Here is a 15962-nt window from a genome sequence, read left to right as displayed (position 1 = left end):
GACTGCAGTGGTTAACTATAGCAAAGAGGGGTATCGCACGCGTTTCCATGCCAGCTTCAACTAAATGCAGTTGTGGCATGTGCAGTGCACCATATATGTATATATATTAGGGTATCAATCGTCTCTGCTATAGTTAAGATAAAACCAATGTGCATGGACTGTTCCCAAACTACTACTGCTAATAAGTGGATGCATTTGAATGAAATGTTCCCCAAAACAATATATTGGCATGGGCCGCTCCACATGGGAAATTCTGAGAGGAAAATTCATTAAACGATTTAAAAGTTCTTGAGAACATTTTAAAAAAACCTGTTTCGGTCTACCGCCATTCATTTTCCCATAGAGAAAAAGCTGCTTCCAGGTGCTTCCAATACAGATGGGGTCGAAACCACTGTACGGATTATCACTAAATAAGGAAAATGTTGGGCATGAAGCATCACTGGGATTCTTCTTCTTGGTTTGGTGTAATTCTGGCTAGTAGTTTTTAACAAATTTGATGGAGAATGGGGTGTCCGCTGGTCCCAACAAACTTTTATATATCTCCCATTGTGCATTGCATTAGTGAGGCTTTTTTGAGAAATGAAAAGCTGCCATTTTTTGCCTCAGTGTGGGTCATGGGCGGAGCCAGCCTCAACCTTTTTGTTTGGTGGGGGGGGGCATGAATTTTGAAAGCTGGTTGTGCGGAGGGCCATACACCCATTGGACTGTCGACTCCCCCCTTGCCCTAACTATGAGCCCAGAAGGCTAGATGGCTATTTCGCCATCCTTTGGGACCATTAGATGCATCTTTTAACGCAATTTGAAGGCAATATATTTTCACAATACCATGCCAATCATTGGAAGCATTGAGCTTCTAAAAGCTGAGCCCAGCAGTTAAGTATTTGGCCTCATTAGAGGGGGTATATTGATATTGCCTGAGCAACCTTTTGTGCCCTACCAATGTACATTTGCTGCTGCCACGTGTGACAGGCTCTTGCCGTCGCACCCCTTTGCCATGGGAGCCCCTAGGCTGGGAGTTACAGCAGAGTGCTGCCTTCTGCCTCAAAGCGGTAAGGCTTAAACCCACCCATGATGCGAGTGAATATTGCGATCATCTCATGAAAATCCCCAAAAAAAGAAAGGTCTCTAAACAAGATCTGGGGGCGGTGAAAGGGATGACGTCGCATTAGGATAGAGTGAAAGGGGACCCCATGTGCAAGACGCGCTTCAAATAAAGTAAGTCACATGAACCGCTGAGGGAAAGAACATAGCGGGAGGGGATCATGGAGGATTTACACAAAGGGACAGGGAAATATGCCACGTAGAAAGGATGAGCGGTTCACATTGAGAGCAGCAGTGGGAATGGGGAATACTTTTAGATTATTAAGAGTTGTCCCATTACTGGAATAATTGGGATAAGTTGCATTACCATGAGAATGATTAAAAAAGGCAGCATCGAGGTGGCCATGACATGTTTCTAGGGGAATTTCCTGGGGAAGCTACTGTGGAAATGGAAGTAGGGAGGGGGCGAGAGGCATGGGGCAATGATCAGTGGCCCGTGCACTTTTAGTTGTGTTGTTGTGAATGGAACAGAGCCCATTGCCGGTGGAATCTGATATTTTACTGCTGAGGGGGAAATGGGCCACGTCTTGTTTCATAAACAGCATGAAGGGGACAGAGGACATGGCCAAAGGCAATGGCCAGTGGCCATTCAGCTATCGGCGGTGGGATTTGTCTGGGGATTTGTCTGAGGATGTGTCTGTAGCTGATTAAAAATGCCCCAGCGTCATTTCTTTGACAGTCCCTCTAGTCAAATCCAGTCCACGTTAAGTAAGTGCCGGTTTTTGTAGGTTCTGTGCTGTACATTTTTCAATGTGTCTGTTTTTGCCACAATGTCAGTTTAGGACCTGATGCCCTAGATCACCAATTGAACATGTAGGTTACTCCTAAATAGTAATCATAACTTACTACTTATCTTCCTGAATTTGAGATGCTCTGGCTGTAGTCGTTGGCATGGTTAACATCTCATAGTAATCCTACATGCTCCTTTCCACCGTTACCCATCGCTATTCACCTCTGTGATACGGCATAATTGATGTGGTAAGGCAGAAACTGGATGCACATTCCAAATGCCCAGGCCAACTAAATCCGTTTTTTTCGGATCAAGTGTTTGCATGTCGTGCTCTGTTTCAGTTGGATTCAGTGAATTTGAATCTTATTTCCAGTCTACTTTATAAATGTAAACCTACAAACCTTTTTAAGCAGTGTTGATGCTGATCCTGTCTGTCCGCCTTCTTCTACAATATCCAGTCTGTTTTGCCTCTTGCATCTCTCATCTCATTAATCTTAGTTTTGTTGCTGACTTACTTGCCCCTCTCTTCTCTAGACGTAGCTAGATCCCATTATCTTCTATAATTTCACAACCCTCACCAACTAGCCCATTCTATCCAAGCTGATGGAAAAGGCACTGGTGAACTACATCTCCTGGGTATTTTTTGGTCTCTTCCCCGATCCAGTCTGGGTTGTTCCAACTGAAACACAGTACTGAAACAAGGCTTTTGGGGTTCTGGGATGACACATAGTAGATGTCGGAATAAGTTGATACTGCAGACATGGTAACTTTCTCGATGGGCTCACTTCAGTGGTCCATTTGACCAGAACAACCCTGAGCTGGTTCTTATCATTTTTGGAAGGTAGAACCCAGACAGTACAATTGGGCCATTTTGTTTCTCCAGGACTAAGATTCCCTGCACGTTTCCCTAAGGGCTCTCTTATCCCTAGTCCTGTTTAGGATATCCCTTTCTCCCTTGTTTAATATCTGATGACATGTCATTGGCCACTCAGTCCTCGGCAGATGATGCACAAATCTATATTTAGCTATAAGCTTATGTTGAGAGGTGTACAGGGACAATAACGGCCTGCTAGCCCGAGTCGCCTAGGTAGGCCTGAGTGGGGCACAAGTTATGGTTACCTTAACTGGCACATTTTTAGGTTTTTTAGATCTTGCTTTGCAGCCATCACTGAATTTGCATGTTTTTGTAAAGCGGAAACTTAACCATGACATCCCTTTGGCTGAAGTTCTTTCATTGAATTTCAAAGGTGCCGCCTAATGTTACTGCATGTATGTTTAATTACCCAAAACATTTTGCTTTTGTGAAACATGCACCAGACTCAAACGGAAACTTTCTAATTGCGAAACTGGGATTCATTTGATAAAAATGGTTATTTTGTGAGTTAAAAAAGGAATCACCAGGCTGCTATAACCATCAGATTCAGGAAAAAAAAAAAAAAAAACTCATTCATAAGTGCCCGCACATGCTTTTAAGGGGGTGTCATTTTCTTTTAATGGTTCTTGAATAATAGGTAGAGATGAGCCAATATTGATGGTGGGAGAATTTAGTATTTCAGTTCTGTTTTTATATGTGTCTACTGTTGACAGTTCTCCATTTTCCTTTGACTTCTAGCGATACAACTATTATATCAAGCATGGGATTGACACAGAACATGTGGCCCCTATGGAAGATTCATGGTTGGAGAATGTCTTGGCTCTTGTTCCAAATCGCCTGAAAGTATACAAAGAGAGTATATATTTTCTGTCCGATGAAATGAGAGAGGACTATCTTCTAAGTGTTAAGAAAGCCATTGGTAAGTAGCCTATAAGCTTTGTACTTTTTTTCTCTTTACCATTGTGAGATACTTTTCGGCCAGAGGCCAACTCCCAAACATTTTGAAATTGAGCCTGTCTGTGCAATGCCACAAAAAAATTAAAAATATATGTTACAGCGAAAAGGATCATCAAAGGACTCGAAAGGCGCAAAGTGTGAGATAACAAAGTAAGATGTATTGTGCTGTACATAACAGAATAGGGGCAAAAGTGGAAATCAAGGCTGGGCATGTCTCCGCAAATATAGTGTGGGCAGGAGAAATGATGAGAATGTCATGGAATATTCATAGGGCTTAAGGACAATCTCCCTCAGGGTTGTTAAACTGGAAAACAAGTTCACGAACAACAGTATCAATTGAAAAAATCAGGATGATTTCTCCTTCTGGATTCCTTGGGTCCGATCTCTAAATTGCTGATCTGCAGGCAGAACATCTTTTGTGCCTCTTAGGGTCTTTGTACCCATGGCCCCAGCCCAATAGCCACTTGTACCCACTCCTTCAGCAGTCTTTTACCACAGTTAGCCATCTGTGGCCATAGATGGCACCTTTCCTGTGAACAGTCTATTTCTTCACCATCTGTCCTTGTGGACTTTCAGGTCATCACAATTATATCCCCCTTGCTTAATGAAATCTCTTGTAGCACTCTTCCCAGTTCTTGAAGGAGGCAGTCACAGGGTTGACGTTTCATCTGGGTCTTTTACACGTGTGCTCAACCATTGGACAACCACTGGTCTTGGGTACCAAAGGGGAGCATCTGGGTCAGCAGTCGATAGCGCAAGACTGCTTTGTAAGTGTTCTTTAGCTTAATTGGCGATCTTGCCATTTCTACCAGTTGCAGCCTTTTGGCTACCAACTAGCCTGATGGCGACTACTGGATTCAGTCACACTCCCCTGGACAGTAAATATTTGACGCTCTTGTTGGTGGACTTGCCCGTTCCACTAAACCCTGTCCATCTGTGTCTACTGGCTAGACTCACTCTTGCCTTCTTGATCCGGTGTGTTTATGTTTGGCTCCCACCAGCTTTTACCCCCAGGCCCATCATCAGAGGGGTGGGTGTGGGGGGCGGGGTTAGAGGACTATAACCCAAGGTCTTTTTGTTGTAGCCCTGGATAGAAGCTCAGGGGCTACAACCAAAAGGCTAGCTAGCCCAGAGTCCGACAGTCTGCATATTATTAGCCTAGCCCCAAATCTTTTCCAGACCTTGCAACACCTCTGCCAATCATGATTCTACAATTCACTGCTCAGTAACCTTGGCCTTTCTCCACATTAAGCCCCATTTTCTCCTCCTACCCCTTCCTGCTTTACAGTCTACTCTTTGGCCTAATTGGCTATGCCCACCTTGTGTTTCCCTGGCCCCCCTTCACTGGTTTTCGGGGAGGTGTCTCTTCCTCATGTTAGCAACACATGTCATGAACTGACTCTCTCCTGGAAATCCACCTGAGAGAGTGACTTTTCTAGTGCTGGCCCAGACAGACCCTCTATAAGGACTCTGACCCCCGGGAGCCAGCCTACTAAGAAGAGAATCTGGATGCACCATCACAAGTGAATGATCCCCTGTATGTCATTCTCCTAGGCCATTCCACTGTGGCTCCTCCCTAGAGGAAGGACTTTAGGTGCTCATCACAGTCTCTCTTCTTAGGGCTGTTCACTCTTTGTTCCACCAAAGGGAACCGATTGCAGCAGATGCCCTTCATGTGCGTCCTTAAAAAGCAGATCGCCCACTCATATTCTAGCTAGTGTAAATAACAGTTTAATTCATGTTAGATGTAATACTCATTTCAAATCGATATGGAAATATCATAAGATGAGGAATACGTGGGACGAACATCCAGTCGAAAAAACGTTACCATGGGTAAGTAACTTGTTCTTCTCCCTTAGAGATCCTATGACACTTGTACTCATTAAGAATGGTGAACATTAGATACAATTCAAGTGTGTGTAAAGTGATTGCAGGGCAATACAAACATTAACAAGACTGTATATAGTCCATGTCTGTATCTCTATTTATTCTTTGTCATTGTTAGTTGTGACGAAGGATCAAGAGAGCACTTTGGAGTCTCTAACAAAGTTTAACATTTTTATTTAATACAACATGTTGCATGAGTTTACCTCCTCTAGGGTCAGGAGGGAATCACATTAGAAATCATAATGACTGCTAATACTACAGGTATTAGTTTGGGACAACTCAATGTGCTGTAAGGACCTCTGTATGAGAATCCTTATCTTCCCTAGTATTCCTGAACTCTTCCGAGGGATACAATGCCCAGTATGCTTCTCAGCTCCAGGGGATATAGCAAGCAGCACTCTTTTCCAATGGATACACCACCCAATGTGTTTATTGACCTTGCCTACCAGCAAGTACACCACCCTTTGCTTTAGGGTACATGCCAGGCTCAGATATTATCTCCCTTTAGCTCTCCCTTTAGGTCTGATGCCAGGACTGATGATGATATTGTTTACACAATCCTACGGGCAAGTATGTTTTCCTCCTTTTCTAGGGGTTTTCTCAGGTGGCATTTTTATAATCCATCAACACAGGACTCTCTTCCATGCCAAGGTCTCTTTGGTTCTTTCTCGGCATGGTCATCACCTCTTTAGTTCTGGGAAGTAGCCCTCAACAGGCTGTTGGGCTTGTGTGCCTCTTGGCTTCTGGCTTTGGACAGTACCTGACATATAGCTCTGAGCAGGCTTTGGGTTTTCTCTCCAGTTCACTCCGGCTCTAGGTCTTATCTTTGCGTCAGTCTGTGTTGTAACCATCAGCAGGCTCTCTAGTATTTCCTTGCCTCTGTTTCAAGTTCGTCAGTGTCTGAGATTTAGTCCTTGGCTTTTGACTGTTCATATCAAATTCTTTTTGCTGATCTATTCCAAGGTCCCGCTGTCACTGCGGTTTTCCACCGCTTTTCTCTCCATCTACACAGTGGTACCCCACTCTGTAGCACTCCATGGAGAGTGTGTTGCCCTTTTATAGGGGGCTGACTAATCAGATAGTCTGATCTGTTGCCATATGGGTTGTCCAACTTTTCAACAGTGTTACGAGGTCAGCGGCAACCCAAAGGTAGCACCGGCAGGTTACCGCCGACCTCGTAATGAGGCCCACTGTCTTTTATATTCCGTGTTAAAATATACTGTAGCCTGGATTATTCAAATTCCTCATTGTAACATTTCTTTTTTTAGTTGACTTTGTTTTAAAAGATCCACGGGAGAAAGAAGAAGATAAGAAGCCAGATCTTCCCCCTCACCGTTTAGAGTAAGCCGCTTTACCTTTTACAAGATTTCTAAATACTCTGCTACTGAATGACAAATGAGGCAATGTAACTAATGGAGGAAATGTAACTACATCAATCTGTCGACTGGATTGCGAATGCAAACATTCACTAACACTTCCTCTGAGGTTCAAGTCTTTCCTAAAAGGAACCATTTTTCCCAGGCACAACAATCAAGTTCTAAGACTGCTTGATTGCAGAACTTCGATCAGTCCACCCCATGGATTTGGTTGAAAAATGCAGTGTTTAAAAATATTGATTGAAACAGATTAATGTTGGTTGTACATAGTTTCTTTGGAAAACACTTTTGGCTGACAAGTGTTGCTTATTGTATTCGATTCAAATAAGGATGCATAAGATGTAATGATGTGTTTGAGGTTTAATATGAACTAAAACATAAATACGAAAACACGGCTTAAAGAAACCTCCATGTCTAAAGAGAGCCCATGTATGAGAATCCAACACAGACTTATCTTTCAAATAAATTACTATTTTGGTACAACTAAGGTGCACATGTTATATAATGTCAAGAATAAACCACTATTACTTGATTTATTAGAGCGCTATCATTATTGTGTCTATGTACAACCACGTAAACTTCACAAAGTGTATCATCACCTAGATGTAATTGGTATGGATGAATTGGGAGCCAAAATGTCAATTAGCAAGAACAATACCATTAGTAAATGATGCCATGATGGCTCGTGATAGGAATTCTATTACATTACAAATGATACATACTACCTTTTATGTTTTTTCTTTTTCTCTCTCGGTATCTAGTGCCTGATTATGGTCTGTATTAGAATTTAGTTTAGTGCTTTGATTTTTGGACATTTGTTAACACACAATGTGACAAATACCTGTACATATGAGCCTTGAAGAAACACAACCATGCAAAACCTTTGTCGGCTCTCAGTACGCATATAATACATGTGAGAACAGCACTGCATAGATTGCCTCCGATCTAATACATCATTATTTGAATGCAACCCAGTAAGCAGCATGGGGCAGCCCAAACTACTTTTCCGAATTAACTATATATAACCAGTAACATCGTCAACCATTGACAGCAGAGGCGTTGCTGAGGGGACGGGGGGGCTTAGAGGGCTATAGCCCCGGGTCTTTTGGTTGTAGCCCCGGATAGAAGCTCAGGGATTACAACCAAAAGGCTAGCTAGCCCTGAATCCCACCAGTCCCAACATTAGGTTAGCCCCTGATCTTTTCCAGAACTAGCAACACCCCTTATTGACAGTGTGTTTTCGTCTGGGGTTTGGCCACGCGGAAGCTCCCCGATTACTATAGAAATGCAGTCATGTTATGCTACTAGGATTGACACCATGCTCTGCTGCCATTTGCATGGTTTCCAGGTGCTCTGGCAGATTGGATAGAGAGGAGGTGGGTTAGGTTAGTGGGATGACAAGGAGAATGTAACACGGCTGTGCTGCTGCGTAATCTGTGCAGACTGGAAATTCCAAAAGTTCTGTATGGGGTCTATTTCTAGCTGTTCTGTATCAAGAGCATAGAGGCATTGTGTCCAGCGGGCAGCCTTCTGTGCCCACGGTACTAGTATGCACCAGACTGGGCTGTTATTGGTAGAAGTGTAGTGTTCTTGTGTTTGATGAACATTGGTATGGGTGTTGGTGCGTGGGTGGCTTAGTTGGTTTACACATTGCGTGTTGGAATGTTACATTTGAACATGTTAGTTTGGGCAACAGTAGGTTGATACTTCAATGGGTAGGTTGGTAAATGTCCAGACAATCTTGAAGCCAAATGAGCAAATCCTAACCAGGCATAGCAAAGCATGCATTGCTATGAATGCAAAGTCACAGAAAAGCATGAAAAAGTCCTCACAAGGCAGAACAACTTGGTCTCCTCCCAGCACTTTACCACTGCATACAGCTCCAAAGCACTTTCTCAGTGGTTCTCTGTCAAACCCTCTCTTTCTATCTCGCCCTCATGCTCTCCAGGTCTCTCAAATAGGCACAGTGTGCACCGTGTATCAGACTCCACTCCGTGATCATATGTGAAGATAGGTGAGGCATGGACATTTGGTTTAGAGAAAGGTCTCCTTGCGATAGGATCACCCCAGATGCTCCTTCCTTAGTGTGCTGGTTGGCAGCCTGATAGCAGTCACAAACCTCACAATAGCCTGCTCAGGTGCTGTGCTCAGTCGGCCTGTTGGGGCGTTTGTCCATTGGGGAAAACATAATTTCACCTGTAAATATACTCTAGAGATTTGACAAACGAGCCCCAAAAAGGTCTCTCATCCAAAAAACCTCTCATCCAGCACATACAGCCAGAGGCCAAAAGTGAATCCCTGCCCTCTACACAGCCCTATTACGTGGTTTTGAGGTAGATGCATAACGTTTGCTTCAGAATGATACCAAAACCTTGCAGGGAGCTCTTCATGGGAAGGAAGATGAGATAAGGAGCAGGAAAGCTAAAAGGTGGATGCCTCAAAGTGCCACACAAACTTGGCACACCATACCCTGGACTTAAAGGGGTGGCACAACAGCAGAAAGGTGAAGAGCAGTACACTGATAGTAAAAGAATGGGGGTTAGTGAGGTTGACTAGACACACGTCTACTTCTGGAGAGTAGAACTCTCTGCACAAGAGGTTACTGTTAATGTTAAAGGTATTTATATAGCTCACCGTTACCAACGGAGCTGGTCTCCAGGCGCTAAGGTGGATAGGGTGGGTTAGTGGGTGAAGAGGGCATAGGAAAGTGAGTGGTGGTATACTGTTGGCAGCTTCAGTTCGGCTTTCACTGTGCACTGAGTTTGGGTGTGCAAATAGGATCGAAGCAGGTCCTCGCGTGCTGTTGTTGCGATCTATGTGTTGGTTGTTTGTTGTTGCAGTGTGGTGAAGTCCGTGCGGTTTGCTGTGAGAGAGGTGGTTGTGTGAGTTTTGTGTAAATTAAGTAAGCAGAAATTGGATGTCTTGGTTAGTGGGTTGCATGTCTCATAATCCCTGTAGTTTAGTGTATGTATCGGTAGTCAAAATGGGTTGGTATATCTCTCTCTCTAGGTTTGCTGAGTATCTAGTTTTTGAGGCGATACTGTGGCTGGTTCAATAGATCAATTGGCATATTACCCCAGGTTCGGTGAGCATAGTCCTTAGATTGATAGTGGCGTTTTATTATCATTACCCAGCTTCTTTCTATCTATTTACTGTCAGTAGTCTATTGGCTGGTATAAGATTCTCTTCCCTTTCCTGATTGTCTAGTATCAGGCCGGGGGAAGAGGTTGGCCTCCACCTAACTTATTGAGCTTGGTACACCCAGGGGCGGGCATAATCCTGCATAGGTAGTGGAGTTAAATTATCTCTCACCATTTTACCTGTGTATTACTGTCTGTGGTCCATTGCGGCCTGTGCCCTCAAGGGTGCCATGTGCCATTGCTGGGTAATACTTTGTTCTCCCTTACGATTGATCTATGGGTGTAAAGAATGAACCATGGCAAAAGCAGATATGCAGTATTTAGCTGATTTTAGGGACTGTGCCAGGGCGTATTATGTGACCAAGGTTGAACCATCTCCACAGGGGTTGTCCTGGTGCCAGGAAGGATCCCTCTCCCCCATAAATAGCTATTTGCACTACAAAAGGGTTGCACATGGAGGTGGGGCTGCCCTACTGCAGTAAGATCAGAAAAAAACCTCTGAGGTGTCGTTCCTTATCAGTGAAGTCAGCAGTTACATTTTTTGCCTTTTAAAATATTATAGATTTTTAAGAACTAATTCTCTGTTTCCTTATGTTACTCAGCTTTTATGCCTTTTTAGACCTCTCTGAATCACGTTTTAAGGTGTCACTCCTCATGATTATACATCACTAGTAGCAAGCATCTGTTTTTTTCACCTCTACAATGTCCTCTTATAAAGGTTTATGTAGTATTTGTTATCTTAAGTGTCTCAGCTTTTATGAAGTGCCAGTCACCATTTATGTTATGTTACCGCATTTTGTAGCCTGCTCTGCTGCCATGAGCCTGGTCTCCAGATGCTCTGGGGGATTTGAAAGAGACTGCAGTCGGTTAGGTTGGGGAGTGGGGGGTGGGGAGAAGGGAAAATGTAAGATAGCGGTGGGGGTAGTCTAAAATAGGGTCTTTAAAAGGCCCATTACCTAGGATCTTTGCTGTTATGCCAAGCATATAGACCAGAACTAAATTGAGCTCTGCATGCAGATCTCTCTTCTAAATGCCGTATATAGAAGAAGCACTTCTTGGTGATGCAGTTTGGTCACCGAATGCTGAAACAGATTAATATAGATTAAAGACAAACAGATTCATAGATACATGTACATGTTGCTGGTGTGGGTTCATCTTGCTCCCATGTTTTCTATTATTCCCACTATATGGCATCACAAAGTAAGGATACCACAAGCATGCCTAATTGTTCATAAACTGTCCACTGCCTTCCATGCCCTTGTCAATGTTGGTGTATTTGTGGAATGCCACACCACACTGTGTACAAAATTAAGTTATATCTATGTTGTGCCACTGTCAGAGAAATCATGCAAGTTGTGGCATAGTTTAACTACCCCCGAAACATATTTAGGGAAATATATTGTAATCCAAATGTCCAGCCACAGCCTTTCCACTCTGTGGAAAAGCATTAACCTTATGGATAATGACAGAAATTGGCCAATCCCAAACCTTAAGTGCATAAAGGTTGGCATGTACCACCCTTATATGCAGCTCCAGCTTTGACAGCTTGCTACAGCCATTCTATCCTATGTTTTGGATAAATGTGACCAATCAATATTAAAGCATGCTTACCCGGGAGAGTATCAGGGACATTTGTGAGGGACCGCTTCAGGAAAACAAATAGCAAAATAAAAAGAATAAAGAGGAGGTTACACAATGCCTGGCTTCATGACCACAAGTTGGATCACTCTGGAAGGAAGGACTGGATAAACAAAAGCCAAGGCTTTCCCAAATAAACTACCTAAATGTCAGAATCCATCGTACTGTTGACCTCGTAGTGTAGCCGACGTATTCTTTTTAGCAATAGAACCCCGTCTGAAATAACTACAGACCAGGAGGATTTATTCCTCAAAAGAATGGAACCAGCGAACACCCGTCAACTTAGGTTGTAAAGGAATGCAATTAGTACCTCTTACAATAAGAAACCACTGTAAAACCCTGATGGACAAAAACTAACCTTCAACATGAAAAGGATAAGACACTTCCACTCAAGGACTCAAAAGGACTTTGATAACAAGAATCATAGGACATCACCAGTATCTATAAATGGAAGGAAATAACCCCTGAGTTAGGATGTTAATACAAGATTGGTGTATGCTGTGGTGTCTGTATGGTATGGACATTCACTTACCAATGAGGAAGCAAGTCATAGACTGCACTGATCAACAGGGAATCACTTAGCGGGTGGAGCTACCAAAGGAACTGTCCCGACGGAACGAGGATGCCTAGAACGGGATGAAAGTCTCAAGTTCCAACGGCTACCCTGACAGAACGCAGACGCCTATAGGGAATACCAGCAGCACACGTGAAGTCCCTGTTCATGTGAAGCAGTAAGTGAGAGAAGGTATGCTCCACCGTGCTAAGTACCTGGTCCATGAGGATGGGTCCAGATGAATGGGGAGTCTCTTAGTTGCAGATGGATAATGCTGGCTCGGGTGAAGATGAAATGATGGTGGAAGGCGTGGAACGTGAGGCAAGCGAAGTCCAAGGCGGTCTGGGTCGAGGTACAAAAGTTCCAAAATCCAGAAACATGGTAACAAGGGAAAACGAGAGTGGCAATCCATGGGACGGGCCGAGTGCAGGCTGGATGTAAGTAGACGAAGTCCAGAGTAACACAACCGACAAGGAGTATACAAAGGCAATCCGTAAGCAAAAGCAATCCGTAAGCAAAAGTGAATGGTCAAACAGAAACAAGAAATGTACGTAGTAGCACTTCAGCAGAATCAGAAGCAACGCTGCGGTTGAAATTAGCGGTTAAATGACTTGATCCACGTCACGTGACTGAAGTGGATGTCGCATAGCCACCACTTACGTACGCGGCCATAATCTCCATTGGAACTTCCAATCACGACCATAGCGAGACTTGTAACAAAAGTGCTGGTGTTTGTGGGAGTTGTAGTGCGGGTTAAAATGTCTGAGGTTTCTGTGTACAGAGGGGAGAGTTACGATGTTACTGTTAGCATGGATCCGTGCCGTGTTACTCTGTATGGAGATGTTACCTTGGAGAGCAGTGGGGTTTGGTTTAACCCTAGTGATTTCCGCAGGCATGACACTATAAGAGGAAAAAGAATGGTCCAAATGGATCCAACAATGGAGGTAACCTACTTTGAGAGGATACACCAGTGGGAAAAGTAATGCTTTTCAGAGGCTATTTATCAAAATAAACCAGTCCTAATTAAGAGTGGAGCCCTAAGTGATATATTGGGAGATGTGATCATGCCAATCCAGCTCTAAAAAGATGAGAGGAACAAAGGTGCATGCTGGTCACCCCCAAGGGAAGTAACCCGATTTGCTGGAATTAAAACACTCTGCAATCTTTCCTTCGGTCTCCCGACCCTAGTTTTCATCTGATCAGCATCTTCTTGTGCCCAAGCCCACCCCATTGAGCACCCCGGCATGACTATTCCCTCTCTACCACTCAATGGTCTCGGGCAGCTCCTCTTGGTGCTTTGGGCTTTCTCCTCTGTGGTCTCTCACTCCCCTTTTACTCGTCGGGGGCTCCAACGAGCAGTGCTTGTCCTCTCCGAACCTTCCTGCTGCTTTTGGTAACTCTCTGGACTCTTCAGGGTCCCGCAGCTCCAGCAGGGGACACACAGCACTGGAGTCTGCAGGGCTCCCAACCACCTCACAACCCTTCGGGCTGTGGTGTCTCTCTTTCTCTTGAAGCTGCCCCTCCATCCTGTTCCGTACTGGATTGCCACATCCTTCTCCCTAAGCAGGTTTTTTCCTTCAGGCGGGACTCCCTTACCAAATGGGTCTCTCCCTTTTATATACACCTACAGCCTTTCAACTGTCTGCAGGTGTAAGTCCCTTGCCTGACCCCGATTAGTGGGACCTGCCTGACTTTGGTAGTGATGTTTACCAGTCCTCTTCTTCGTCTCAGTACCATAGTGGCATGCACAAATGGAAGTGTGCATCACTCCTAGTTGGCTCTTCTTCGTCTCAGTCTTAAAGGGATGTGAATGGGGAACAGTGTATGTGTGTGAAAGAGGGGTAGACTGACAATGACCTACAGAGGGAGGGCAGGGTGCACTCTGCCATTTTTCTCTATTAACAAGATAAGGTGGATATAGGTCTAACCTGCTCACATGAGGAGGTTCTCTCCTAACTTATCTCTTTCTTGTCCCTTTTATATGGATGATCTATCGAAGTGTAATTTTCAATGGAAGAAAAAGACAGGGTTTGACAATATCCTATAGACATTTCTGAGATGGAAGGTTTATCGGAAAAAGGACATGGGAAATACTGTGTCTCATCTAAAGACCTCTTCCTCCCACACCCCAAGGTCCCTTCAGCCAGGTGATCCTCCCTTGGATATCCACCCCCAGGGTCAGGATCCAAAAGCAATGGCCTTTCCCTGGCCATATGAGAAGAGGATCCAAGCGGAGTAGATCTAAGGATGCCTTCAGGTTCCTTGCCGATCCCTCTAGTAGACCCTCATATCGCAATGGTCACACTTCTCAGGTAGGATGACAGACCTTCTTCAGTTCCTGAGCAAGGTAGCACATAACCTCCTGTGGTGGGCCTGCAAGGAGAATGTGATGATACGGGAACCCTTTTGGCAAACCTGGCTAGAGATGCCTTTAGTCACTGATGCTTCCCTCATGGGATGGGAAGCGCACATGGCAATCTGACCGTGAGTGGGCTTTGGTCCCCACCAGAATCAAGACTACACATAAATATTTTAGAGCTGAGCGTGATCAGAGTGGTGCTGAAGGCCTTTTTGCACTCCATCCAGGGAAATAACATCCTGACAGTAGCCATACGTTACCTGAACAAAAGAGGAGGTGTGAGGTCACTACCACTGTGCAAGGAGGCAATGCAGCTCTGGTTTTTGGTTGTTTATAACAGGATCTCTCTCTGGGTTGTTCACCTAGCTGGGAAAGACAATGCAATGGCAGACACTCTGAGCAGGCAGAGTATGATCAGAGACGGAGTTAGCTCAGGAAGTCTTTCTAGAGATCTTCACCCTATGGGGAACCCCTCAAGTGGATCTGTTTACACCCAGTGTCAACAGGAAGTGCGACCTTTTCTGCTTCAGGGATTTTCCTCAGAGAGGAGCTCTGGGGGACGTGTTCATAGTGGACTGGGAAGTTCACTCCTATATCTGTACCTTCCAGTCCCTGTCATTTCTCCTGTGATCAGGAGGCTGGGAAAATTTGGGAAATCCATGATCCTGATTGCCCCAGATTGAGTCAGGAGGACGTGGTACCCGGACATTCTAGACATGTCCGTGTGCCCTCTGTTCCTTCTACCCCAGAGAGTGGATCTACTCTCACAAGAGGGGGAGGCCATCTTCTTCACCCAGGAATCAGAACTCTGACCCTTCACGCCTGGTTTCTGAAAGGCTAAAATATAAAGACATGGACATCCCAGAAGACGTTATGGAGTTGTTGCTTTCAGCTAGAAGACAGCAATAAAAGCCGTATACTGCTGCTGTTCGAACAAGTTGTGCAGCTGGTGTAGAGCTATAGATATAAACACCTTCTCTTGCAATACACCTGCAGTGCTTTCTTTTTTACTGCACCTAGCCCATGAAGGGCTGCAGGTGGCTACCATCAATGGATTCTTTGCAGCGTTATCTATATTCAAATGTACGCCAAACCAAGGCTCTTATTTTAAATTGCCTAGTGTAATACCATTTTTGAAAGAACTGCCAAATACATTCCCACCAGTCCCTTTTCTGGTTCTGTCCTGGGATTTAAATCTAGTGCTTAATTTTTTAATGGGTGTGACTTTTAAGCCGCTTCACTCGGGTTATTTATAATCTTTTTAGTGGCCATCACTTGCGAGTTACACACCCTATTCTGCAAACCATTATTCACAGTATTTTCTAAGGAGAAGGTAGTCTTCAGGGT

The 15962-nt window shown here is 44.3% G+C and overlaps 1 protein-coding gene across 2 annotated transcripts in view; it reads left to right on the top strand.

Annotated features, from left to right (window-relative positions):
• Nucleotides 1-15962, top strand: part of DNAH7 (dynein axonemal heavy chain 7) — a 1167586-nt gene that overhangs the window by 95588 nt on the left and 1056036 nt on the right. For both annotated transcript variants that reach the window (XM_069615701.1, XM_069615700.1), the window contains 2 exons: nt 3444-3624; nt 6818-6890. In XM_069615701.1, the coding sequence (XP_069471802.1) occupies nt 3444-3624; nt 6818-6890 (254 nt within the window). The remainder of the gene's footprint in view (nt 1-3443; nt 3625-6817; nt 6891-15962) is intronic.

This window comes from Ambystoma mexicanum, chromosome 9 (genome assembly GCF_040938575.1).
Source record: "Ambystoma mexicanum isolate Mex_15411 chromosome 9, UKY_AmexF1_1, whole genome shotgun sequence".
Lineage (NCBI taxonomy): Eukaryota > Metazoa > Chordata > Amphibia > Caudata > Ambystomatidae > Ambystoma > Ambystoma mexicanum.
The sequence above is the reverse complement of the archived record's forward strand: the minus strand, read 5'-3'. Positions and strand labels throughout refer to the sequence as shown.